At 45.9% G+C, this 25371-nt stretch overlaps 1 protein-coding gene across 7 annotated transcripts in view; it reads right to left on the reverse strand.

The window, feature by feature from the left end:
- FRMD4A (FERM domain containing 4A) overlaps positions 1–25371 on the reverse strand; it is a 385243-nt gene that overhangs the window by 210920 nt on the left and 148952 nt on the right. For 2 of the 7 annotated variants that reach the window (XM_030013266.2, XM_030013268.2), the window contains exon 1: positions 946–1395. The exons of 4 other annotated variants lie outside the window; for them this stretch is intronic. In XM_030013266.2, coding sequence (XP_029869126.1) covers positions 946–1038 — 93 coding nt within the window. In that variant the 5' untranslated portion in view covers positions 1039–1395. Of the gene's footprint in view, positions 1–945; positions 1396–13962; positions 14283–25371 lie in introns of those variants that run through there. One more of the 7 variants, XM_030013267.2, reaches the window with a different exon arrangement.

A 25371-nucleotide genomic window follows, 5' to 3' on the forward strand; every position in this document is an offset into this window, starting at 1 on the left:
GGTGGCCGGGGGTGTGCAGACCGTGCCCGTTCCCTTGAGCCGAGCACCGTTTCGGGGGATATCAGCAGTGGGAAGCAGAGGGGGTGTGCAAGGTGTCCCCGTCCCCTCGGGGGCCGTGCGCTCCACGGGTGCGCATCCCTCTCTGAGCTGAGACCCGTGTCCCAGCCACTGCCTCTCTGTCAATCCTTCAAAGTGATGGGACCCCCCTCAGTCCCCTGGGCACTGCCGCTAAGGCCACATGCTTTCAGGAAATTAATGACATAATTACAGCTTCCCCGGGCCCCCCCCCGCTACGCCTGCCGCAGCAAGAAAGCGACAGCGTCGCTTTGGCTAGCCAGGGGCCCCGCAGCGTCACGTTGGCTGGCACCGACCAGAGCAACACGTCGTGCACCGTATAGCCCATATCGCACCGTGCAACCACCGCTCGCTATACATCTCAGCTGGGACAGACTCTAACGGGCGTCTGCATCTATGTTCACTTATACAGAGCCCTTCCACACCACCCTGGGCTTTCTGCTGGTATTCATTATTTGACATTATTATTTACTCCCCACTGCTACAGGTCAGTGCTGCCGTATGCCATCACGCTGTCTCAACGAGTATTGATTATTAGCAATGATCCTTTTCAGAAATGATTACCTCCAAGTATTATTGCAGAGCCTTTAACTAGTTTTAATTGCTGCGTGTTATCTTATTGTTCCTGCTGGAGCCAATTTCTACCCTGTGTTATCAGACAGCCTCTGACTAGTATTAATTCCCATTCATCACCATACAGGTTCCACCAATAGTAATTTCTACACACCATGGCATACACCAATAGTAATTTTTACACACAGTGACATAACCCCTATTAGCTCTGACTACTAATGGGGAAGACAACTACTATCAAATGGTACCCTCCTCATCCTCTGGGCATGCATTCAGGACAAAGAAATCATGGCTTACCCTTTCCACACTGCGTCTCCTCAGTGATCCATATGGTATTTTGAATAAAAGTCTTCGGGTCCTACCCGGAGTCACAGCTGTCTGTACTACCATAGTGCAGAGCTAACTCGTGTGTGTGCGTGTGTGTGTGAGAGAGAGTTCACAGCACACACAGGCTTCCTTTGAAATAACTTACAGTCTCATCTAGATTTCCCAACTATCAAATAGCTGAGTGGGTTTTCACATCAGACCATATGAGTCAAGATGTGGCTTGTTTGAAAGAAGGAGGGGGGAAAAGGGAAAAAAAAAAAAAAAAAAAGGAAAACCCAAGCCTTGTAACCTTAACAACATGCTTCAAGCAGCGTATCTTTAGCTTCCTTCTGTTTCTCGGTGTAGTTTGCTCAGCAGGATCGCTATGCCACAGAGGTGGAAGAATTAAGCTTCTGGGGAGAATGTTCCAAAAATGTCAAGCTTGTTTCTTGTTGCTACAGATGGTAACCAGGTCAGTTGTCTAATCAAAGCTCTATCAGAGTTATTATACATTTTGCCATGTGACTGCAGACCCCTCTGGTTTGCTGTACAGTAGATCACATGTTCACCTTAAAACGAATATCTGGTGTATCACCATCTGGTGCAGAGATTAATGTCAAATCCTACGTTCAGATATTCCTCTCTCCTAGATGTTGGAGAGCACATACCCGGAGCACAGGGCTCGAACAGATCCTCTGGGCTGCTCAGCTACACACAGGCACTCACCAATTCAGGCTACATGGTCTGTATGGGATAGTGCAGTGCATGTGTAAGTACAAAGAACAGACATTACCACTCACATCTGTACACATGTGTATCAGTGAAAGCCTGCTTTGTGATACCTACGGCTTCTATGTGTGTTTATAAAGATTATTATATTGGAGTCTATAGTTGTGAAGTGTTGTCTTCACAAAGTCAGTCTCAACATCTACTTCTTTTTTCTCTTATAAAACCACTTTAGAGACTAGTAGACAATAATATTTTCTTCCTCTGGAAGAAAAGTTTGAAACTATATTTATTCTTTAAATTGTACACAAGTGTTTTGGAAATGAGAAAAATACTTTCCCTTCCCACAGACTTTCTGCAGCACCAGGAGTTGTCCCAAGGCAGCCAGGTATGATTCTGTGCTTTTGTAAAAATGTGTTTTGGATGTTGTGTTCATTTCCATGCTCAGTTACAGGTACTGGTCCAGATGCAGTTTAGAGTTCATGTGTGCAAAGTGGGAGCTTCTCAGTCCACCAACTCCATAGTGGTATTCTAAATTTTCTTAGTAAAATGGAAAAGATGTTGGCCCACACTCTTTTCCTTGGAGCAGTCTAGCTGGGAGAGCAAAATCTGCTGAGCTATGGAGCCAGTCCCTTCCTCCATGTATTGTTCTCATTTTAATGCGAAACTAAAAATACTTTGTTCTGATCGAAGTCCAAAAGCCAGGATGAAGGTGTTAGGGACATGACATTAAAGCAACTGTTTAAAATAAAAAAGAGAAACTCGGTATCTGCTCAGCATATGCACATGCATTAAAACCAGTCAAAGAAATAAACCAGCAGCTTGATGTGGGAAACTCTAACTATTAAAACAATCGGCCTTTGTTCATAATTTGTTCCATATGTCTCTCGCCAGAGAGTGAGAGAGACAGGAAAAGATGGAAATATCTTAAGCATGACTGACTTATATGGGTTCTTTATGTGGAATAGGTGCAGAGTTAGGGTCTTTGCTTCTTGCAGGTTTTTTTTTTTTTTATGATTGTTAATGCCCCCCTGCTATCTCACAGTTTGCCTACCTGTTTTTTTTAAGCACGAGGTGGCTGGCATTTCCCAGCTGCCCACGGGGAACCCTCGCCTGCACCAGCAGAGCCACTGGGGATCTACCGGTGGAGAAAGAGGGCAAAGGCGACTGCAGTGTGCCTTACTGGGAGCTGTGCCTGAGTAAAAACTGAGTCATGTCTGAGTCAGGGCCTCGGGGGTGAGTGCTGCCTACGAGAGCGGAGTAGCAAAGGTCTCCCTGCTCACCCGATCTGAAGCCCTGGGTGGGGGGCTCCTGCTCACAGCAGCCCCCTTCCCCAGAAGCCCTCATGTTCCTGCAATCAAGGTCTCCTGCAGGTCCAACTCATCGAAAGACCAGCCTTGTAGATAGAACTTTATCCACTAGAGGGGACAAAGAGCTGTAACACATCTCCACCTGGGTCTACAAGCAATCGAGCTCTGGGACCAGAGGCAGACAGTCTAGTGGCACCAGCATGAAGCACCATATAGACTGATTTTCTCCATTAGGGAAAGGGGAGCGTTCGTTCAGTCTTTTCCACAAACCACAAGTTTTTTTGCTTAGGTTTTTAGGTCTTGCAAATGAAATGCAAATCTATATATTGCTCAAGGCAGCTGAATAATAATACAAATATTCTTCTTTGCAGGAAACCTCTTGCGCATGTGAAAAGTAAAAGAAATCCATCGATTTGCACAGTATTGGAACCAGTTCCAACATGATCCCCGCATATCCCAGTGGGCCTGACTCCTCCTTTCCTCACTGTGCTGCACCCCAGGCACGACTCTATGGGTATCCTCCACAGAAACCACATACAACTGGAGACCTGGACCCACTATGACACTTCCTTCTGTCTCATTCCTGATTTCCCAAGTGGTATGAATGTGGAGACAGGAAGCCAAACCATAATCATCAGGACCATGGAAACTATCTGGAAGGATGAGATGTTGGCTTTTTATTTTTAGAGTTGTTCAAGGTACATTGGTAGGCAAGTGTATAGGGCAGTCCATTAGGATTAGTTTGATAGATTGCCTATAGGATAGGTAACGTAAAACATGCTCTCGTGAGGGTCTTTCTAGTTGTTCCCAGAGAGGGAGTTTAGGTGTTTGTGGCAGATGTAAGCATGTCCAAGGGCACTTCAGCCCATCAAATTCTGATATCCGTCTGGAGAGCCCCCCTCTTGTGTAGTTGACTGCAGATGCAGATTAAGATGACCAGACTCATCACTGAGGCTTCATTCAACTGTATTGTCTGCAGAGACAATCTCTGACTGAACAGCACAGTAGGGAATAAAAGCCAAACTATTGTAAGGGAACATCCTGGCCTTGCCACCACAGACCCTCAAAAGAGACACGCCGTATTTACTAACTGCTGAAAGATGAAACTCTTTAAAGCGGTGGATGCTTTTCAGTACTAATTGCAGGCTGCCAGGAACAGCGGTTTGTGGTAACAATGCATCAGAGGAAAGTACATTCCAATAGATTGCTATTTAAACTAGAATTTTTTTTTTGGTCTTTAATGAAAAGGAGAGAGAAATCATTTACTGCTGCAAAGCGTGTCTTATATTTGCAATGGAGGAGTCAAGTTTCAAGTCAGTGTATGCCCAGCGGAGATCAGTGAATGGAAACCAGTGACAGCAGTGGCACAGACTGAAATGCAGTATGTGGTAACTATCAGATCTATCAATAAGACACTGTTTTGTAAAATTGAAAAGTCACTCAGTGCAGAAAAACCAGTAGCAAAGCCAAATTCTTCACTGGAGTCCTGATAGGGAAACCACTTGTATTTGAGCTCTTTAGCAGTTCCTACTAATCTCGGTGGAATTTCTTACTTCCCACTGTAAGAAATCCTCCCTAGCTGATTTGTCGGGGCACAGCAAAGCAATAAGAAGACAAGGAGAACAGGGCGATGCTTTGGGGTGACAAAAGCTACAGGGACTTAGCTTATGTTTTATTGCACCCAAAATCAGACTGTAAGGGAAACTGCCGTGTTGGGAGTGAAAGATAAGCGCAGGTTGTCATTGCAAATCCAGCTTGCCTTAAAAAACCCCCCCAATTTTCCAGTCTACATGGTGTTTTACAGAGAAACATTACGATCACTCTAGTCTGGGGAGGGATGTGGGAAAACACACTGGACGGTGGCTTCCCCTCTCTGTGGCAAGGCTGTGTCACATCTGGGGGCCACGCAGACCATCACGTCCCGGTCTCCTCTGGGCAAGCGGTGCACATGAGTGCCTTTGCTGGGTGCAGCAATCCAGGCTGAATATGAAGGTCAGCCCCACTCTTGAACAGAGATTCTTGCGTTGTTTTACTCTGGTGCGCTGGGTTGTGTAGTGATCAGCACGGTGTTGGACTGCATGTGCAGCATGTCGATCAGTTGTACTGACAGGGATGACTGAGAATTTAGGCTCCCGTGACAACTTTGCATTGTGCTACACCACGGTTGTTTAACCATCTGCAGTTCATAGACATGTTATAGGTCTAACTAGTACAAGCCTAAATGGAAACCCAGAACCAAGCACTTCTGGACTCACAGAAGTTCACATCTGCTGCACATGGCAGGCTAACCCAGAATGTAATGTTAGATGTTCCTAAATTTCCTCATTCACTGGCATTCCAGCAGAAATATCCACATGGCTGCTCATCCGTTTCTTTTTGTACTTCAGCCTTGGGTGTCATGGGGAACGGCTGGCAGAGCAGAGTGTGAAACCCAGGATGTCACCTGCTGAGCATGTGCTTAGACCCATCAGCTGGTGTGTCTACCAAGCCAGCAAGTTCTTGGCGCAGCCTCTGCTGAAAGTCATGGCACGGATGTAGCCACCCCAGAAAATGTCTTCAGGAGAGCAGACAGAGCAACCTGCACCCTTCCTCTTCCCCTACTGCCACCGAGCAGACTCTGCAGGAGCAGCCTCCACCCCACCTCCAGTTCTCCTCCCCACCCTCCATCCCGTGTATGGTCCTTGCTGGGGAAAGCGGTCCCAGCCTCCGTGCATCCAGGCGGACGGGCTCCTGGAAAACCCTGGCCAGAAGAACAGCAGCAGATAGCAAGTGGGGCCTCTGCTAGATGGAAGACATTTCCCTTGTGTTTTAGTGTGCCGGTAAGTCGGCTCTTTTCCCACATAACTCAGAGAGACAGTAATTAATTAGGGAGGGAACTTGCCTGACCCCATTGCCCTGGAGACACGCCCCTGTAAACATCACCAAGGGATCGCGGAGGCCACCTCTGACTTCCAGGGCTTATGTAAACAGAAGAGGAGATACTTGGCAACAACACCACATTCCCACATTGTGGATGTGTAGCAGAGGCTGGATGTGAGGCATGCGATAGCAGTCATGCGCTCAGCTGGGGAATGACTGTGCAATATTTCTATCAGGGATCTGGTCTAAAGTCTTTGCAAATCCCGGTGACTGCAAGGAACGTGCAAATACTTGGTGCGTCTCGGTATAAAGTCTTAAAATGTGAGTGAGCTATTCCTGTGTAGTGCTTAGCACTGCTGAGTTGCTTCAGTTCCTGAAGAAATAGGGGTTTGCTCAGCATGGCATGGAAGGTACTCAGCCTTGAGCTAGATTTAAGCCTTAAACAGGATATGTGACATATGGACTACGTCAAACACTGTGAAGATAAATGCTTCTTTGTTCTGTGTAATTTTCTCTCTTTTAAAACTTCATCCTTGTTACACTGCTTTGATTAATCTTAAGATATTGTGGAAAAGCATATGTGTCTATGTGAGGGAAAGAGAAAGAGTTATGTTGCCCCAAGAGAAAGCCACATGGATAGCAGAGAGGCCAACATGTCCCTAAGGAAAGGAGGGAAGTAGAAGACCCCTGAGAGATGTTAAGAGGGTTTTTTTAAGCTTTGCCAGACCTGGTAAACAGCCTCTCAGGCAAATTTTGTTTTGTAGTTGAGGTCTTGCAGGCATGGAATAATGATGACTTTTCTCTGAGTGAGGAGAAAACTGTGTTTGCGCAAAGCTGAAAGAGGAACTGCTAACATTGGCAAAATACAAAACCAATTTAGTTATGTTCTTTGTGGATTTTTATGGACAGATTAAGAAATGTAAAAAGTTTGTCTGACTTTCTGGATCTTCAGCCTTAGGGTCTCTCCCTCTAATTCCTATCAGTTTGTATTTTATTGCTTCAGCTTGCCTGTGTCTGCCAAGCTGTAACAGCATCCTCCCTCAGTTGTAGGAGACATCTGGAGTGGCATTCACCTCTCCTAACTTTGGTTACCTTTATGTGAGCTTGTCATCTGGACTCCTTTTGTCATCAGTGAAGAGAAATGGGCACTTGCAAGGTTTGAGACACCAGACCTGCTTCAGCTGCCTACTTACTGGGGGGTGAATGACACCTAAAAGTGTCAATGTCTCCCCACTGATTACAAAATAATCTTGATAACTGGCCACTCTTGGTCTACCTCTCCAGCTATCAGAAGTTCTGCTGTGTCTTGGTAGCTGTATTTAATTACCTTGCCTTTGCTAACATCCCCGTTGGCATTCACACTCCCAGCTCTTCATTCTCACCATCTTCTTTCTGTGCGTTGTTCAGCATGGGTGCGCAAACCTAAACTGCTCCACAAAGCTCTTCTGTTCCACAAAGGCTTTCTGAGGGTCAGCAGTGTGACCTGACTCTCATAGGAGCGAGGTTAGGAGTTTTCTGTGGTTGACAGCACTGTGCACAGGGCTGCAGCACAACACTATGGCTTTTCTTTTGCTTGAGGACTCTTCATGGCAGCTGTGCCTAGGAACTCGGGTCCCTGGGCTGGGTTCAAAAAATGACTCAACAAATTCATGAAAGAACATCTACTGTGGGCTGCTAAATTCAAAAAGACACCACTTCTGCGTCACAGAACCTCTGAGTGCAAAAAGCTCGTGGTTGGAAGATAACTGTGGGGACTGTGGCTATGTACTCGCCCTGTTCTTACACTTGTCTGTAGGCATCTGATGTCGGTTGCTGCCCGAGACACGATGCTGGACTAGCTCATTCATTGGAAAGACCTGGCATGATCACTGTTACGTTCTCATTTTCAGAAGTGTCTAAACAAAACCTGACAAACAGCTACCTAATTCGATTTCTTTAACAGCACAATCATGCTGAGCAACCTTAGCTTTTAGTGCAGGTCAAAGGGCCTGATTCTGCTCCTACACAGTACACGCAAAACTCTGACTGACTCCAGAGGTGGAGGTTGAGGCTTTAAATGTCTTGCAAACTGGATGCTGAGGATAAACCGGAGGATGCTGCTGTTGCCAGAGAGAAACTCATTAGGAGCTGCTTCAAAGAACTGTTTTCTCTAATAAATAAACACATGGAAATACCCATTATATTGCAGAGGGTGAGGTTAGCACCCACGCTTTTGCATTATGCATGATTTGTGACTGCTCAAGTACGAACTTGCTGCTTACTCTTCGATTAGCAAGTCCTGGCAGCCTGGCAAAGCTACACAATTTATTGCCGCTATAGAGGTTAATGGATCACTTTACGTGTTGATAATGTCTTATTATTGCAATGGTTATTAAGAAAAATGTAACACAGACACTAGGAGTTGATAGTAACTGCAAGAATGTTTGTTTGATTACAGCAGGGGTGGAGACTGCTGTGTGCAGGGCTCACTGTGCAAATGGTGGTCAAACCAAGTTCCTCACAGCCATCTTTCCGTACCCCTCCTTTCTCCAGATTGTCCTCAGCACCAGCTATGAGAATGGCTACTGTTTACCAGTGTTGATGGCAGGAGAAGATAGGAAGGTTAACGGTGTAATTGCCTGAAGAATGAACAAATAGAACACCTATCTATGCCAGAGCATGCTAGGACTAGATCCAAAGGCGCACTTCATCCTTGGCATCGGAGATCTGTGTCCCAGACATCGATGGTTGGGTTATTTTGCGATTTTGGTGGAATGCTATACTCTGGAGGGAATAAATCGCCAAACTGGGATTCTGGAAGTCGGGTTTCAACTCTTTTTTAAGTGGGAAGATGGAGGAGGGTGCTGCTCATGTCCCTTCTGTCTCAGTTTCCCTATCTGTAAAATGATGAGAAGAGCTGGCACTTACCACTGCTGCTTTTGTTGCTATTTCTCTATTATTAATAAAGAAAGAGCCATGTCACTTAAATGCCCCTCTCTTGGCAGCTTGTTTTTAAGAGCTGGAATACATGGGCATTGGTAGCCACCACTCCAGATCCTTACCGGGACGTCGTGGTCTTGCCCACCTCATGGTGCCATCCCCATTGCCAAGGTCTGCCAGGGAGCCCTGCCTCCTTTGGCACCTCTGGCCAAAGGACCTGACCCTCATTTTGGACTCTTCAGTGTTAGGGTTTGATTCCTTCTCCTTCAAATATCCAGCTTTAGGTCTGGCTGGGTACAGGAGTTTTGACTCAGACCTTAATTCCTGTTCATCACTAACTGGCAGAAGAATGAGCCAGAATACTTGCAGCATCCCAGGTAATTTCCTCTGACTTCCTCTGCCTGTTATGGTGTTAGAAACAGAGATTAAATTTCATGTCCTTGCTATTTTGGTGTTAACTCTGCCAGGACTTGGCAATGTGGGGAGGGAAAAGAGCAGCTGTTTCTCAGGGTGATGGAAGAGGCAGGAGCATAGCAAATCTGGATTGCTACATCCATCCGGGGCAAAGCAACTGCAGTCCCTCTCCATGCCAGGAAGCCCTCATGAATGTCACTTTCATCAGCTAGTCTCCTATATACATACACACACACACATATTTTAAAATATATATATAAATTTTTTTTATATATATATACACACACATATGTGGATATGTATATATTTATCTGTGGAGTGTGGTGGGAGGAAGGCTGAGGAACCAGCTGTGGAAATAGATGTCTGCAGGAATGTAGATGGATCTGTGGAGTGTAGTGTGGATTTGGCAGGCTTGGTTGTGTTTCGATGGTGTCTAAGACTCCATGAACCACTGGAGATAAAGTGCCTGTCATTTCCCAGGTGGTATTTGGAGTGGGCCGGGGATAGAGTGTTCATGGTTTAAAGACTTCATCTAAGTCTTTCTTTCTCTCCTGGGACGCCCACTGCAGCTCCGTCACGCCTGCCTTCAGAAATCAGTCTCCTTTCTGAGGCCAGCTGATGTTTCACTACTTCAGGCTCACTTTTCCACCAGGATTATTATTCCTTTGCCTGTTTGCTTGAGAGTCTGTTTCTTCCAGGTCTAAAGCCACATCCATAATGCAAGGAAAAGCATCCCTCATCAGGGCAGGCTCCAGAGCCCACCTCACTCCCGAGCCCTCCCAGACATCCCACGCAAAGTGCCCCAGGCACGCTGGGCATGGTGTATCACGGAGGCTCGCTTTAGCTGTGCCTAAGGCAAGGCTTGGAAGTCAGCAAGGTCGGTCCTGAGGTGTACCTCAAAGGTCTTTTTTCACAGAGTGCACAAGAATAATTAGCATGTCCAGAGGCAGGGAGGGTTTGGCTGAGGGATGCCTTTTGCAAGCAGTGAAACGAGGATTCAGAGACTGTATTTCTTACCCAGATTTCCTTTTCCCCTTAGCACACCCAAGGGACCTGCTGAGCTCGTCCCTGCACCGCCTCCCTACTTTGGCCCCTGCCTCCCTGTCCGGGTTTCTCCAGGCAGCCAAGTCCCAGCTCATCAAGCAGCTCGGTGGCAGCCCGCCGGTGATGACAGCTAATTATGAAATGTCATGTCGGAGGCTTCCCTTTTATCTTGCTTTGCAGAATCCAGCAAAGCTCTGCATCGCCCTTTGGTAATAGGGGAAAGGAAGTGGCAGTGCAGCAACAGCTGCTTCTCTGACAGTGGGATGACGACGCGGTGAGTACACCATGTCCTGGAAGGAAGTGGCAGCTCGTGCCATTTGGATGCAAATCTCTAGTCTCCGCAAAAAAAAAAAAAAAAAATATTTTAAAATGTGTTCTCGTGTAATATTAGCTTTCCAGAGGAAGTGTTAAACATGTCTGCTGCCAAGGCTTGCCATCCTCCCTGTGAAACTCTGCTGAACTCACTCCAGGTGAGTTCCTGTGGGACAACTTAGCTAAAAAACTTGTCCAGAGAAAAACTGGCACAATGCTATAGTCTTTCTTCAGTCTGTATTCCTGCAGAAGCCAAATTACATCGAGGTGGGTTAGTCTGAGCTGAGCTAGGGCTCAGTTTTCTTTAGAAACTGGTGGTTACTTCTCATTTGCTGTCTTACTGTAACCTTTCTACACTGTGACAAAATGGGCTTGCTAGCTTGGTACAAGCTTGGTGTCAGGGTCCACTGGTCTGGCAATGGCTTACTGCCCCTATGGTCCAAGAAGCGTTAAAACTAGGTTTCTTCAAAGCAAAAAAAACCAAGTCAAGGCTTCATAGACCACAATTTCCCAATTTTGTAAGTAATCGCCTGGTTTGGAGCAGTGGAGGGCACTGAAGAATTGGAAGAGGAGCATTACAGTGACAGATGGCTTCACTCTTTCAGCAATAAACTTGACACAGATGAAGATGCATGGCACAGAGCAGACTTCGAGATTGTTCCCAGGAGGGTCCAGTTACCTGGCAGTCCGTCTGCCTGCAGTCCATTCAGCTCTGCTGGTCTGGCCCTGTGCTCTTCACCCAAGTACTAGTCTTGCTGGTAACAGCAAAACACTTGGTAATGGATTAACAACTTCGGATGAACCCGCTAGAATGATCTATAATAGCCAGAGCTTTATGTTTTGCCCTTCCTTCATATTGAGTTTCATATTTACTTTTCTGTATCCAGCAATAGAGATTATTTTTAGCATTGCTCAATGGACAGGTGGTTTAAGATCAAACACAGCCGCAAGACAAGGTGACATATGAGTAAAGCCTGGAAATTGTGCTTGGTAGTGTCAGACAAAATGATTCTGCATTTGGAGTATTTGGTCTAGATTATCCATAATTCTTCCTGCCATAATTCCTAGGTAGTTTTTAGAAGAGCCCAGCTGGCTGAAGACATGGTTGCTCATCAGGGAAAACTTATTTCCTTGATTTGCATAGAGGCTAGGTTAGATTCATGTTCCTGATAATCAAAGTGAGACATGAAGCCTGGACATGCTACCCCTGAGTCTTACAGCCCCAGGCTCTGCAGAGGGACAAGGGGGGCGAAGCAGCGACACTTACTGCAGTGTGCCCCTGCACAATGCTGCACAGACACACCAGCTCTTCCAGAGCCAGCTGGGGCTCCGGCGTGGCACAGCATGGCACCGCATAGACATGTCCCTGCATCACAATGTCAGCTGTGACTGCAGTGTCCCAGCTGGGGACGTTTCACTGGGTTTCTGGAATTACACATTTGAGGGACCAGTTCAAAACACAAACCGAGAAGAGCTCCATTGGTTTCACGAGCTGAGGCCACCTGCATCTCTGGAGAATTTGGCCCATATTTTATTTGGTCTACTGTCACCCTCACTACAAAAAAAAACCCAACCCAAACCAAAGCCAAAAACCCATGACGAAAGACACTTGGATGGAAGCAAGGGATGGACATAAGAATAGACAAAGCCTAGACACAGCTCCAAAACAGTTCACATGATGGGACATGAAGCGGCAAGAAGAAATGATTCCCTATGACCTTTCTTACAGAGCTGGGTTGTTCCCAGCAAGGCAGGAGGCTTTTCACACCCTTCAAACACAGTCAGACACATGTAGGATTTTTCAGCCTCAATCAACTCAGTCATCCTTGGCTTTCTAGATCTTGGCAGTCTCTGAGATACTGCTTGGAGCTACCCTGCGACAAAATGCTGTTAAGAACCCACTGTTCAATGACACGGAGGCTCTCAGTCTTCCAAGTGTCAAGCACCCAGCTAGATGAAGTGATGCTGAGCTACAAATATACCAAGAGGGATTGTGGTGCCAGGTTTATTCTACGGCAACTGCAAGGAGTCCAAAGAAAGCACCGGCCCCTTCCCACACAGAGTAAGTTTCACAGCGTGCTGTGGTCATGAGATGCGGATGTTACATCTTTGTTTGTCATGGGGATTTAAACCCTTAGGGATTTTCTCTGGGATGCATGGTACTCGGAGCTGGGGAAAGGAGTTGAACCCAGAGTGGCAAATAATCATTAGGTTGATTCAAATCTTACAGCCCAAAGAGTATTTCAGTATTTCATACCCTACGTAGAGGCTTTGACAGGGCAGCTTCCAACTATTTTCCTCTATGCCCTATCTCAGCAACCCGTGGGAAAGGGGACAGAGCACTCCCCAAAGTGCTGAGGGGAGACGCCAGCCCAGAGAGACTTGAATCCCTTTCACAGCACAGGTGGACACCTTAGTAACTGGACCACAGGGTAGAGAGCTGGCAAGCTCTCCTGTTTTTCACTTTTGTGGTTGATGCCTAAGATTCCTCATCATTAGACTCTGAAATGTGAAGTATTTCATTTAAGAGATGCCAAAAAACTCTTCTGAAAATGCAGAATTTCACTTGCCTTCTTATTTCTCATAGCCCGAATTCAGAGAGTACAGATCACCTTGGCATGACTTTTTTTTTGAAGAAGAAGATAAATGATCTGGCAATCCCTCATCATTGTTTTCTCCCCACCCCACAAAAAACTTCCAAAACATGGCTATCTCTGACCTTTAGGCAAAAACCATCAAGTTGTGTTGGAAATAGCAGAAATCTGTTTTTGAAATGTTTTGATATTTTTAAGAAACTTTTAAAAAGAGATGATACAGACAGATTCTTATCTCAGATGTGCAGAAGCCAATCATACATTGCTTCACCGAGCTTTGATGATTTCAAGGAAGCAATTCCAGATTAACACTGGTTTAAAGTGTTTGATACATGCAGGAGGAATAAATTTGATTTTCTTGAAAACACAACTACTTTTGCTTGTTCCTCCATCTCTTACAAAACTAACCCGAAAGGCAAAGTGGTAAAAGACTGTAATCTAATAGCTGTCAAAATCCTAAAGCCAAGGACACTCGATGCTAAGCAATACACAGTTTAAATGCTCTGTCAATGCACCTCTTTTACAGAGACATTCCTCAAATTGACCAAATCTCTCCTCCTTTTCATGTACTTCATCAAGATTGTAGGTGATACACAAAACCAATGCAGAACATACCCTGCCCTGGAGTCACACTGTTCCAGTTTTGCGTGTTACTGCTTGCAGTAGATGCCTTAGCTATACCACAACACATTGGTAGTGTTGGACACAGAGTTTATCAGGAAAAGTAAAGGAATTAAGTCAATGCAACACTTGGATACACCATTAAATTTGTACGCTGCCTTCTGGATTATTAGCATCTCACTTTAAATAGGAAACTGTAGCTTACTTACGAACACATCCATTAGTAGGTGCTCCAGCGTCACTTCAATATCCTCTAATTTAGCTGCTAAAGTCATTGTGAAGCCAAATGTTAGCTGCGGATGGAGAAAAGCCCTCAGAAGTCCCAATCCAAACCGTCTGTGGCCAAAGCTAGTTCTCAAACTGTAGCAAATGAGTTTCTCACAGATAAAGAAAATCCGAGAAATCAAAACTTAACATTTGAGTCCAGATGATGTCTTGACTCCGTGCTGGCTGTCAGTCCTGCTGGCGGGACTGAGGATTATTCAGTGTGTGCAAGATGGGAGCAGAAGCTGCAATGTGCATGCTGCTTTCCTTTCAGAGCTCCCCAGTCAGAAACATGGAGTTATATCTGGGAAACCACAACAGAGGGAGGGAGAGACACACACAGAGGGAGAGAGAGGGGCGGAATGGAATAAATTGCCTTTGACTATGATATTTATAGGACTACTTGTTTTTGACTCCAGTCCATTTCTCTGTTCATTTCTGACCTTTCACAAATGGCTCAGCACACTGGAGCGTATTGTAAAACGGGGGCAGCAGGTCCCACAGAAGTTGGCTGTGACCAGTGCTGGGCCAATTCACACAAGCACACCATCAATAGCTCTTTGTCAGAGCATACCAGGCTCTGCGCTGTAGCTAATGACAGAGGAGAGCACAGACGTGTAAAAAACAAGGAAACAAAAGTTGTTTGGATACTAATTTTTTTCCTAAGAGTATTAATAGATTCCCTTACCCATTCCCCAAGGCATTGGACTACAGTGGTGACTGCTGAGGTTATGTATGAAGGAGAATAACCTCAAATAATCCTACAGGGTTTGACTCTGCAAACACCCTGGCACCCCCTCCGAAATGTCCTCCCACCACTCAAACCCTTCAGCTCTGCAGCATCCCCGTCCAGGATGTTAAGCACTTCGCAGGGCTAGACTCTTCCTTTTACTGTATTTATGGAAAGTTTAAAGCATGATCCTGAGTGCTTGCTGTTCCTCCGCACATCTGCTCCTACTTAAGTCAATGGAGAAAAGGTGACATTTCTGCTTGCTTAGCGCTTTTTGTCTGCAGCTCTCACAGCACCACATGTACTGGGAAGGTACTGATGGACCTGATCCAACCAAAGCTAAACCCAATGGGGATCCTTCAACGATTTTGGTTAATGCTAGCTGGGAACCAAATAGAAAGGAAACTGAGGCACAAAAAGGAGAAATACTGAAAATCTTAGTATGGCTGGGAGTGGTGCTGAAGTCTCCTGCATCCTGGACAGTGCCAAGTTCATCAAACTGCCTTCCATGGTGTTCACATTGCTCAGCCAAACTCTTTTTTTTTTTTTTATTTGATGTGTACCCACGCAGTTTGAAATCTCAGAGTGAAATCTTGCATGTGATGTATTCCAGACACTGGGAAAAAACCACAAGGCTGCCCTAAAGGATTCAAAAACTGAAGACCAGTATTATTTATGAAGGTGTGAGATGGATAGAGTTGATGGAGCTTAGAGGGACCTCTAGTCATAAATTCCAACTAAATGTGCTCAGAGTTATAGCTGAAATCACATTTTCAGACATCTAGCATCAGCATCCGAACAGGAGCTGCCTCTGATGGCCGAGTTTTACTAGACAACAACATGATAGACCATTTGGGACATGATATGATGGATAGTTTCAATAGCAAAGAAGGGCATGTTATTCATTTTCCGGATGGACCAACTCTCATTCGCACAAGGCCCTGCATCAGATAATAGGTTAGTTGCTCCAGAAATAAACCCAGCACGGGAAGCTTGTCTACTGCAGAGAAAGCCCGTTCATCATCCACATGCTGCCCTTTCATTAAAGCTTTGACAAAGTGTCTATCTTCACCAGTCTGAGTGGAGGGGTGTTTTAATGAGCATGGATTAAACCACAAAGAAATATATTGGGAGGGTATTACGTTGAATGTGGTTGAAACTCAGGGAACCATAATGCAGGACGCTGATGAGTGAGCTAGCATGCATTGCTCTCCGCTGCACGGGGCCATATGGGCTTCACCGCAGACAGGATTTCACGTGCTCTGCTCTCTAGGAAGTATTTGCAGAAGAAGACCTGGCTGTTGTTAAGCCTTCATCTCCTCCGGCATGCATGGAAATTCAGAGATCCCAGAAAGCTGCGGTTTCTACAAGAACAGGCTGGGTACAGGGACGCATGGCTGTCCTTTTGCAGGTCCCCAGCTCTGGTAAACAGCAAGCAGTGCTCAGGCTGTGTCACTATGAGCCAACAGAGATCTGCCAGGATTGAATCATGTGTTTGTCCGCCACTAACTGATACTACTGTCCAACCAGCCTGACCACAACAAGAACTTTACTGGAACCGAACATGTGACCACTTCTCCCCTCCCCATCCCATCTATTGCACAAAGGCTATGTGTTAAATACTGAAATATGAAATTAAAGAACCTTTTCTGTAGGATCCCTCTGTGTGATAGCGCAGGGCAACCATGTCACTTGTGCCCCTTGACTGTCCCTGTAGCTGCATTGTATTGGCCACAGAGATAAACAACAGGAGACATCTTCCAGGGTCAGAATGCAGTGTCCATGTGACAGACTCTTTGACTCCAACACAGGCTCATTTTTGTGTTCACAAAGATGAAGTTTAAGATTATTTCAAAACCGATGGAGAAAATAGTGTCAGGCACAAGAAAATGGCTGAAGGGAACACATAATGGCTTCCCTGATTCCTGCTCAAGAAACACCTGGCACTAAAACCACCACGTGCTCCACTGGCGACGGCAGGGAAGATGAATGGGTTCACGGGTTCTCACCCAGGCTCAGCTTTACATGGCCTGGGCTTCCATTATCACAACAATAAATAGCAGAGATATGAGATATACCAGCTCTTAGACTCTTGCAGTTGCAGTACTCAGCTTAGCAATTGTCCTACTACTGATCACTATTAACTGTCTTTAGAGATGGTCAGAAGTTTGGGGAAAATGCTGTTGATGTAAAAAGTTGCTTTGCTGAAGTACGTGCTGTGGAATTTTCCTAACTAGTATGCTGCAGGGTATTTTGTAGCCAAGGGTACCTCTCTTTCCATTTTTCCTTCAAATTGCACTAAAAATTTCAGAATCAAAGCAAAGCACAATGGGAAGAGCTCTAGAATATAGAAAGTGTGCAGAAGATGAGGAAAAAAAGAATTGTCTCCTTGTTCTAGTGATAACTGAAGTAGTTGGTGTGGCTGTAGTAAAAAAATGCTGACAACAAAAAAAAAGGACACCGGAGTGCAGAAAGTTGTTTCACTCAACCCCTTGCAAAAAGTGGATAGCAGAAATCAGTCACAAAATCGGATCTAAGCAGAAGAACTTCTTCAAACACATGAAAGCTTGGGGACCTCTGAATCTATCCTGTTGGCTCTCTTCTAACTCTCACTTCAATATTGCTTACCCCAAATGACCTCTTTTATGGAAATAGCCTCTCAAATACAATAAACAAGAGACAGAATTTCACTGAGTTCCCCAGGGATTACTCCCAAACCCTCTGTGAATGTGTGCATGTGCATTATAGGTACACACAAAAATGAGATTGCATGTGATAATGAGAATCTCTAACTTGGTTGATTCTTTAATGCAGTAAGTCCAAACACTTTCTTTATTAAATCATTATTTCCATCTTTTCCAATTCCTGAGAATTTATTATTTTGGCCTTTGCAAGCGTGAGACCTTTTCTATTTAAAGCAGAGCATCCATCTGACAACACACCAGGGTATTTGTGCAGAACAGGATGTTCCTCTACACCCACATTTTCCCCTCACTTCCTTCCTAGTTTTTTTCTACTATTTAGGAATAAGATATCAGAAGAGAGCTGAAAAGTGGAGACTGTTGGAACATTTTTGCCAAAATGGGATTTCAGCAAAATATGCTGTTTTTCAAAAGCTGAAATGCTGTGGGACACAACTGGGTCCCAGAATTGTTTTCTTCAGGGAGTTTCAGGGGCGAAGGTGGTTGGTGATGGTAGGAAAAGGTCACCCTGCAAGGCCTGGCTTACAAAAAGACAGGGGTGTAAAAACAGAGTGCAAAGTTTAGTGAGTAAAGCCAAAAGCGGACAAGAAAGGGTTAAAGAGCAGATCTGAGCCTAATTAGTCCCAGGATGCTATGTTTGGGCCAGCCCAGCTTGCAAAGATGGGAGCTGAGGAGTCTGAGGGGAAGAACAGGCAGATTATTCTTGTATGAGGCAAAAAGCGTGCCTGGGTCACGGAGCCCATCAGGAAAGGTAGCCTGGCTCACCTTCACTTGGTTTAGCCAAGGGGTCAAGTCCTCCGTAATTAGGAATTATGAACAAGTAAGGCAAATATGGGTGAAAGCCCATTTGCGGCAGTGCCTTTGCCATCCCACAAGCGTGGGGTGGGATGGCAACTCAGCTGCGGCAAGCCAGGCTGTGTTTCTACTCAACCAGCAGAGAACTTTTATGAACTTTTCTGCTTTAAATAATCAAAGTGAGGATTTGAAGATGAGTCTTTTTGATCTCCTATACAGGTTTTTCTGTGCTTTCTCCTCTTGAGAGCAAATAATAGATCTGCTGCAACAAAGCATAAAGCTGTTCTCTTTGGGGAAGGTGAAGAGGGAGGTCCCATCCTCTTGGTAACCTTGGATGACAGGGAAGCATCAGCTTCCAAACCCCTTCTTCCACCTCCAGTTTTCCTTCCCACACAAAAGCCTGTACGTAGGAACTCATCAGCCTGACACCTCCAGGTTGGATCGCAGTAATTCACTGAGTCTGGAGCTAAGTGCGAAGCCTAGCAGGCTCCAGCTGGCGCAGGGCACAGCCATCTGCCCTCACCTTGGTTCGTGACGCTGCAAGTCAGCCCCATCCTGCAGTAGCTTTCAATGACAGCTGAAGGCCTTGGTAATAATTTTCCAATGAATGCATTAACCTAATGCTGCATCAAAGGCTGAACATCAGCCTATGGCCCAACCTCAAAGCTATGCTCCAGGATGAAATGCAACATCTTCATCTAAAGAAGGCACCTAGCTACGACAAAATATCTCCGGAGAAGGAGTCCTGCAAACCTCGAGTCTGTGCAATCAAGGCAACGAGGAGATGGCCTTTTGGTTTTCTCCAGGGATCTGGGTGAGGACACGCGCTGCTCTACCTATTCATAGACAACCTGAGAAAGGGGGTGAGCAGTGAGGGAGCACAGTTTGCAGGTGACACCGTGGTATTCAGGGTAGTGAGAGCAAGGGCCTGTAGAAACATTTGATGAGACTAAGTGAAGGAGCAATAAAACAGTAAATTAAATTTAATGTAGCCAAATGTGAAGTAATGTTCATGGCAGGAAAAATGTTCTGAACTTCATGTATAAAATTACGGGCTCTGGGCTCACTCAGGAGTAAGATATTTGGATTATAATAGTTCTATGAAATATTGGAATAAGCAATAAAATATTAACAATTACCAAGGGGCAAGCAAAAGAGAATATTAATATGCCACTGAATCAAACCAGGGTTCACTTACATCTTGAATACTATCTTCTGATCCCTTTATCTCCAGAAAAGATATAGAGATGATGGACAGGATTCAAGGAAAGGCAGTAAAGATGATTAAATGTAAAAAAATGGCCTATAAAGAAATGACTAAGTAAGCAAAATGGACTCTTTGGTCTGGAAAAAAAAAAGATGCCTGAAGGAGAAATTAAGGAGATCTACAGAGGGATGGTGAGTGACACAAAGAGGGTGAAAAGGGATCAACTGTTCACTGTTTCACCCAGTACAAGAATAAGGGTGCATCAAATGAAGCTGGCAGGAGCCATGCTCAGAACAAATTAAAGGAAGCAATTCAAGCACAGCTGATAGTTGATCTGTGGCACTCCTTGCTGAAGGATGGTAAGGATGCGAAATTTTACCTGGGTTCAGAAAAAGACTGGACAAATTAAAAGGTGATAAATCCATAGAGGGATACTGGGCATCTAGAGGCCACATCCAACACGGGAGGTCCTTGAGCTGAAAACATGTGGAGGGTGGGAGAATATCCAGGGAAAGTATCATGTATGTTTTCCATTCTCCTCTCTGCATCACTCAGACCTACTGCTGAAGATGCGACATTGCATGGACCTGTGTTCCGACCCAGTATGACTACTCTTAAGTTTCAGTCCTGTATGAGAAGCTGCCCCAAATTTATCATGAATTTTCCTAAATGCCTAAGCCAATTCCAGACTCTGCAAAACTAAGTTCTCCATGAACTGCTTTGACTCCCAAAAGACAGACATACCAGAGATTCAGTGAAGTCACCAGACCTTTAGATACTACTGCTAGGCTTGCATGGAAGGTATGTGCATGCTGAAGCCATGGAAGTGGTGTGACACCAGTTGCTGAGAATGGCCTAAGCAACCTGTAGCTCTGATCTACTGAACAGGAGCTACCTGTCTCTCTCACAGCAAGTATGCTTTTTTCTGATTTTATTTATTTATTTTTTTATAAGAGGGATTTATATATGTTTATTTCCCTTTATTTATAAGTCTTGCCTTTGTCCCAAAGTGATGACACCCCATGGAGGGGCAGCTACTTTGACCTGTAGCTGTATTGCTGCTGGCAAAGCTGACGTGCGAGACCATCTGTGGAGAAAGGGGCAATCTCAGTTACAAACATGCCTTTCCTTCAAGAGCAGCTTCCCATCCTAAACTGCGTGGGCCAAGCCTGCAGGTACATAGTCCGCTGCCAGGCAAGGCTACAACGCGTCTGAGGGCTGCTCAACGGGCCAGCCGAGATCCCACGTGTCTGTCCATCCCCTCACTGGCAATGGGATGGAGAAGTCATTGCTTGCAGCTGACAGGCTTGCCAGGCTGGGGCTGGCCTGTGCCGCCAGATGAAGAATGAGCGTGGGAGTCCCATTCCTGACCTCTTGCCCGCAGTGGGATTGACATAGCTCCATAACGGAGAAAAAATGCTGCTTCCACACGACAACAAGATAAACGTTTTTATAAGAAAGTCCCCAGATGGGAAGCGCCAGCAGCCTTGAGGTATTAAGAAGAAGGAAAGCGATGACTGGAGTCGTGCAGCCCTGGCAGGTTTAGCATCAAGACTCACCCCAGCCTTTTACAAGGACATTTCAGTTTGTTTTATGAAGCCAGCTTAGCATCAGCAAAATGGAGTCCCAGATCATCCTGGCCCTGAAGAGTCCCAGGTGTCGTAGACCACTTGGCTTTCAAGTTTAAAAATCATGGCTATAATTTCTGCTTTATTGTCACTATATTCAACCAACATCTCATCTCCTTCCTGGGGATAGCTGCTGCTGTCTGACTTTTTTCACTGTCTCCATTGCATTACTCTCTTCTCATGGGTGGTCCCTCTTTCCTTGATGGCCTCACACCACTCTCTGTAACTAAGATACTGTTTTATTTTCACAATTTAACTGAGTGCCCTGAAAGCCATCCTTTAGCTAGGAGGCATCTGTCCCCTGTCCTTCTCACATGCACTCTCATTTAAAGGCCACTCTGGAAGAGAGGGGAAACCTCAAGTTTTCTTTCTTCCAGACTTCCCCCAGGACCAGCAAGCCACCCAAGCATAGAGGACCTGTTTTGTCTTTGGTACAGGTGAGTTGAGTGGGTGATGCTCAGATGGATCTTGGCTTTTCAGATGGAGAGAGAGGGCTGTGCCCATGGAGAACATGGAGAACACGGAGAACATGGAGAAATCAATAGTTCCCTGACCTGGTTAGTCTGTGAATACCCAAATCTGCCTCCCATGGCTGAAATCTCTGCAACACAATTCACCTACCCAAATCACAGCAATCAAAATGTTCTTTTTTTAAATTATCAAGAAACCTTCCCCTTTTCTAATTCTATTTGCCACAATTCAATGTCCCGCCGGCTTCTCCCCTCACTTTCCTAAAGCATCATCCATTTGTCTTCGGGGCCTCCCATGCTTCAAGGTGACCTGCTGGGCAGGGTTTCCGCAGCGTTACCATTTCCCTGGGAGATTGCTGTGCCATGCACGCTCTTGGAGATGTCCAGATGTCACTGAGCCACATGAGCCTATTATTTAGCTTGCTGGGAGGGATCCCTCTTCAGCTTCCCTCCTTGATGTAGCAAATCAGCTGCATTATTAAAATGATTAAAAATAGACTGAGCTTGCCCGAGACTGCATCTATAATGGTTCAATTGCTTTTTATACGTTTTTTGGCTCCATACAGTGCTGCTTTGTCATGTCACTTTCACTTGTTTGGGCGAGATCTTGAAATAATAGGCACATTCAGGAGATATAAATATAGCTGTTTATTGCCTTAAAATGGGTCTGCAGACAAATCACAGTCCCAGCTTCAGGTATTTAGAAGTTAAATCTTCCTCCTCTGTCCTTTTCCTTTTGGACCTGGACCAAACATTGGACTTTGCAGCTTGGGGGCTGCTTTATCTTAAGCTATAGGCACTAATTCTGCTGCACAAATTTCATACCTCATAGGCTGTTGATTTAAGCAGCTCCTGGTGCTAGTCTGGATTTGATTCCAGTAAGAAACAGTGCAGAGTTAACATTGAAAGTCTGCAGCGCAGTGAAATAAAAATAAATGCACTGCATTGTGTAGCTTAATGGGGTGCTAATTTCTTGGGAGCACATAAATAGGAGGCACAGAGCACATCTGTTTGCTGGCGTTGGGTCGGGAGAGAGCAGGGGAAATTTGGAGCTCTGTCACAGGGACAGGCTGAACTTTGTTCCCATGTCTCGCAGTACTACACAAAGTCTCCTCTGTAGAATAGCCAGTTAATTAAAAATGATATTTATGGTCCCCTGGTGATGCATGCCCGTAATTCTGCTATTAGTATTTCTACAAAGTCTGGCACAGCAAGACGGCTGGGGCCCCAGCGATGCAAACAGCAGTCCTCATCCTCGGTGCTACCCATGTGGCTGGAGTCCACGCAAGAGGGACTTTGGGCAGCTGAGCCCCTCTCCATCACGCTGTGTTTGCTGAAGAGTTCTATTGCCCGGGTCTTCCACAGTGAACATGGGACACCCCCTCCACCTCGCTCTGAGATTCCCAGGTATTTTGCAAGCAGAAGTGAATTAACCTGCCTGATGCGGTGGGTACCATGCTCTCAGGTCACATTACCACTTACAGCGAGATACACGGAGGCACAGAGGAATCCAGTGCACCTAAAACTACCGAAACAATGTCCTGTGCTCGACCCACCAGACTTCACATCCCCTTGCCTCCTTCCTCCTCTAGCTCACATCCATCACAGCTCACAGAAATTATCCTCGGGCAATGACAGGGTATTTCCCCGGCACTTCTTGTAAGGCTGGGCATTTAGAAACATTTGCAGTGTTTCCTGCCATATGTGATGCATGGGCTTTTGGATAGCAGAGCTTGATGACTCAAGAAGAAGCAATGTCCTGAAACTTTAAACTATGCACATGACAATGTTGTAGAGGTGACGGGGATGGAGGGGAGCAGGGAGATTTTCAGTGATTTTACCCCCCTGCTTAGGTGACTGCTCTGCACGTAGTCAGCGAGAGGGAGAGGTTTCTCCAGAGGCAGATTGGAGCAGAAACCTCTGTTTCTCTTGACTGCGGGTGCGGATTAGGGAGGACGCTTTTCCAATCTGCTCCCAGCTGACCACTCTCAGCAGGCCCTGTGGGCTCCCACTTGCTCTTTTAGCCTGAATTTGAAGACACTTAATGTAGTGAAGAAGCCCCTTATTTAATCTGGCCAGAGGATGTCCCAGAGGTCTCCATGTCTCCGGGAAGAGGTCCCCACCTCCCCGTCCCACTCTAACCCCCTTCCTCCTCCCTCTTCAGCGGATTTTGGTTTTGGGAAACTCCCACAGAAGTCCATAATTAAATTTTAGCCCATCACCACTGCCCCATCCCAGCCCTCCACATCCCCCAGCACCCACCTCCGCCCCGGCGCCAGCAGCTCACCTTCGGCAGGGCTGCGCAGACCCTGAGCTCGGCCGGCACCCGCGAGGGTCTGCAGAGCCGTGGGAGCTTGCGCCTCATCCTCGCGTATTTTTTCATATCCTTATTTTGTGTAAAGATAAAGCTCCTCTTATGGTATGTATCCAGTTGCTGACAGCATCTATTAATAACTGTTAATTTGTCCTAATAGCCTGACACTGCAGGTATGCTGCAGTGAGTTGTTATAAGCTTGGTAAGAACAAGTTTCAGTTGTTGAATGTTTAGCTGATATTATATGCGTGAAGGCTCTGTCCTGATACCACTGAAAATAATAATAAAAATCTCTTTAACATTTTATTACCAAGCCCTTCCCTCTATTCCTTTTTACACATTGTTACTCAGTTAAAAAAGGACAGCGCCTACTCATGGAAAAAAAAGATGATGAAAGCTAGAGAAACTCCTTGACACACTCCTTTTGGCTTTGTGTATTTCACTTTGAATTAGGATGCCAAACCTGGAGAATGACACTGCAGACTTCTGAGGCATTAAAGAAACATGAATCAGACCTCAGCATGATTTTATTTGCTAAAAAAAAAGGCCTCCAACTATAGAACTCAAAAAAGAAAATACTGTTTGGGCTCTTTCTCATTGCCTCCTAGTTTTGTTATACTTTGCTGTACTTTAATGCTCTTCCCCAGGATGCTGAAGGGTAAAAAATCTTCTGTTTTCTGACTGAGACTGGCATTGCCAGATAATCTCTTGGTTGGAAGAGTCAAGGCTTTAGGAAGGGTGCAGGGAGTGTGAGGCTCCCAGGGGGATACCACTCTCCATGACCTGACATCTGGTCCCCCCAAGATTCATTTCACCCTCACTGAGCTCCCTACAGGGTGGGTATCTTGGCTAACATGGGCCTTACCTCACTGTCCACGGTCAGAGAAGACCAACAAGCAGTTCCAAAAAAAGGCCATTCATGCCATGGGCCTTCAACTTTTCCCTCCACTGAGTCCTGGAGGGAGCCTCGGCAGCTCAGTGGGATGAATCCCCTCCTCAAACCCTGGCAAGGGCCAGCAGCAGGAGGGAGATGGGAAGGACCACCTTGGTTGGCTCAGCCACTTCACACTCCTGATGCTGCTGCAGGTACTCCTAGGTATGATGTTTAGTTTAGGAGGAGCCAGAGGGCATCTTCTTCCCGTGCCCCGGTCATCACAAACCCCACCAACACTCTAATGTAAATAAGGCTGGAAGCTGCGGCAGGAGGCAACAAAGCATTGCCGATGCTCCTGCATGACCGTAAGATGCATTAGCCGAATTTCCCGGATGGTTCCAGGGAGCCACGCCAGGTAAAGGCACAACACCCCTGACAATACGATCCGGGGAGATGACTTTCTGATCCCAAGTCTGGAGCGTGGCTTACTTCTGAAGGTGTGATCAGATCACACAAATCAGGGACCAGGGAGACCTCGAGCAGTGCCATTTCACCCTGTCTTACATCCTCTCCCTGTGCGACCCCCAAAGCGGGCTGACCCCCAGGGCCAAATGACTGACCAAAGAGAAACGCA

This window comes from Aquila chrysaetos, chromosome 5 (assembly GCF_900496995.4).
Source record: "Aquila chrysaetos chrysaetos chromosome 5, bAquChr1.4, whole genome shotgun sequence".
Taxonomy (NCBI): Eukaryota; Metazoa; Chordata; class Aves; order Accipitriformes; family Accipitridae; genus Aquila; species Aquila chrysaetos.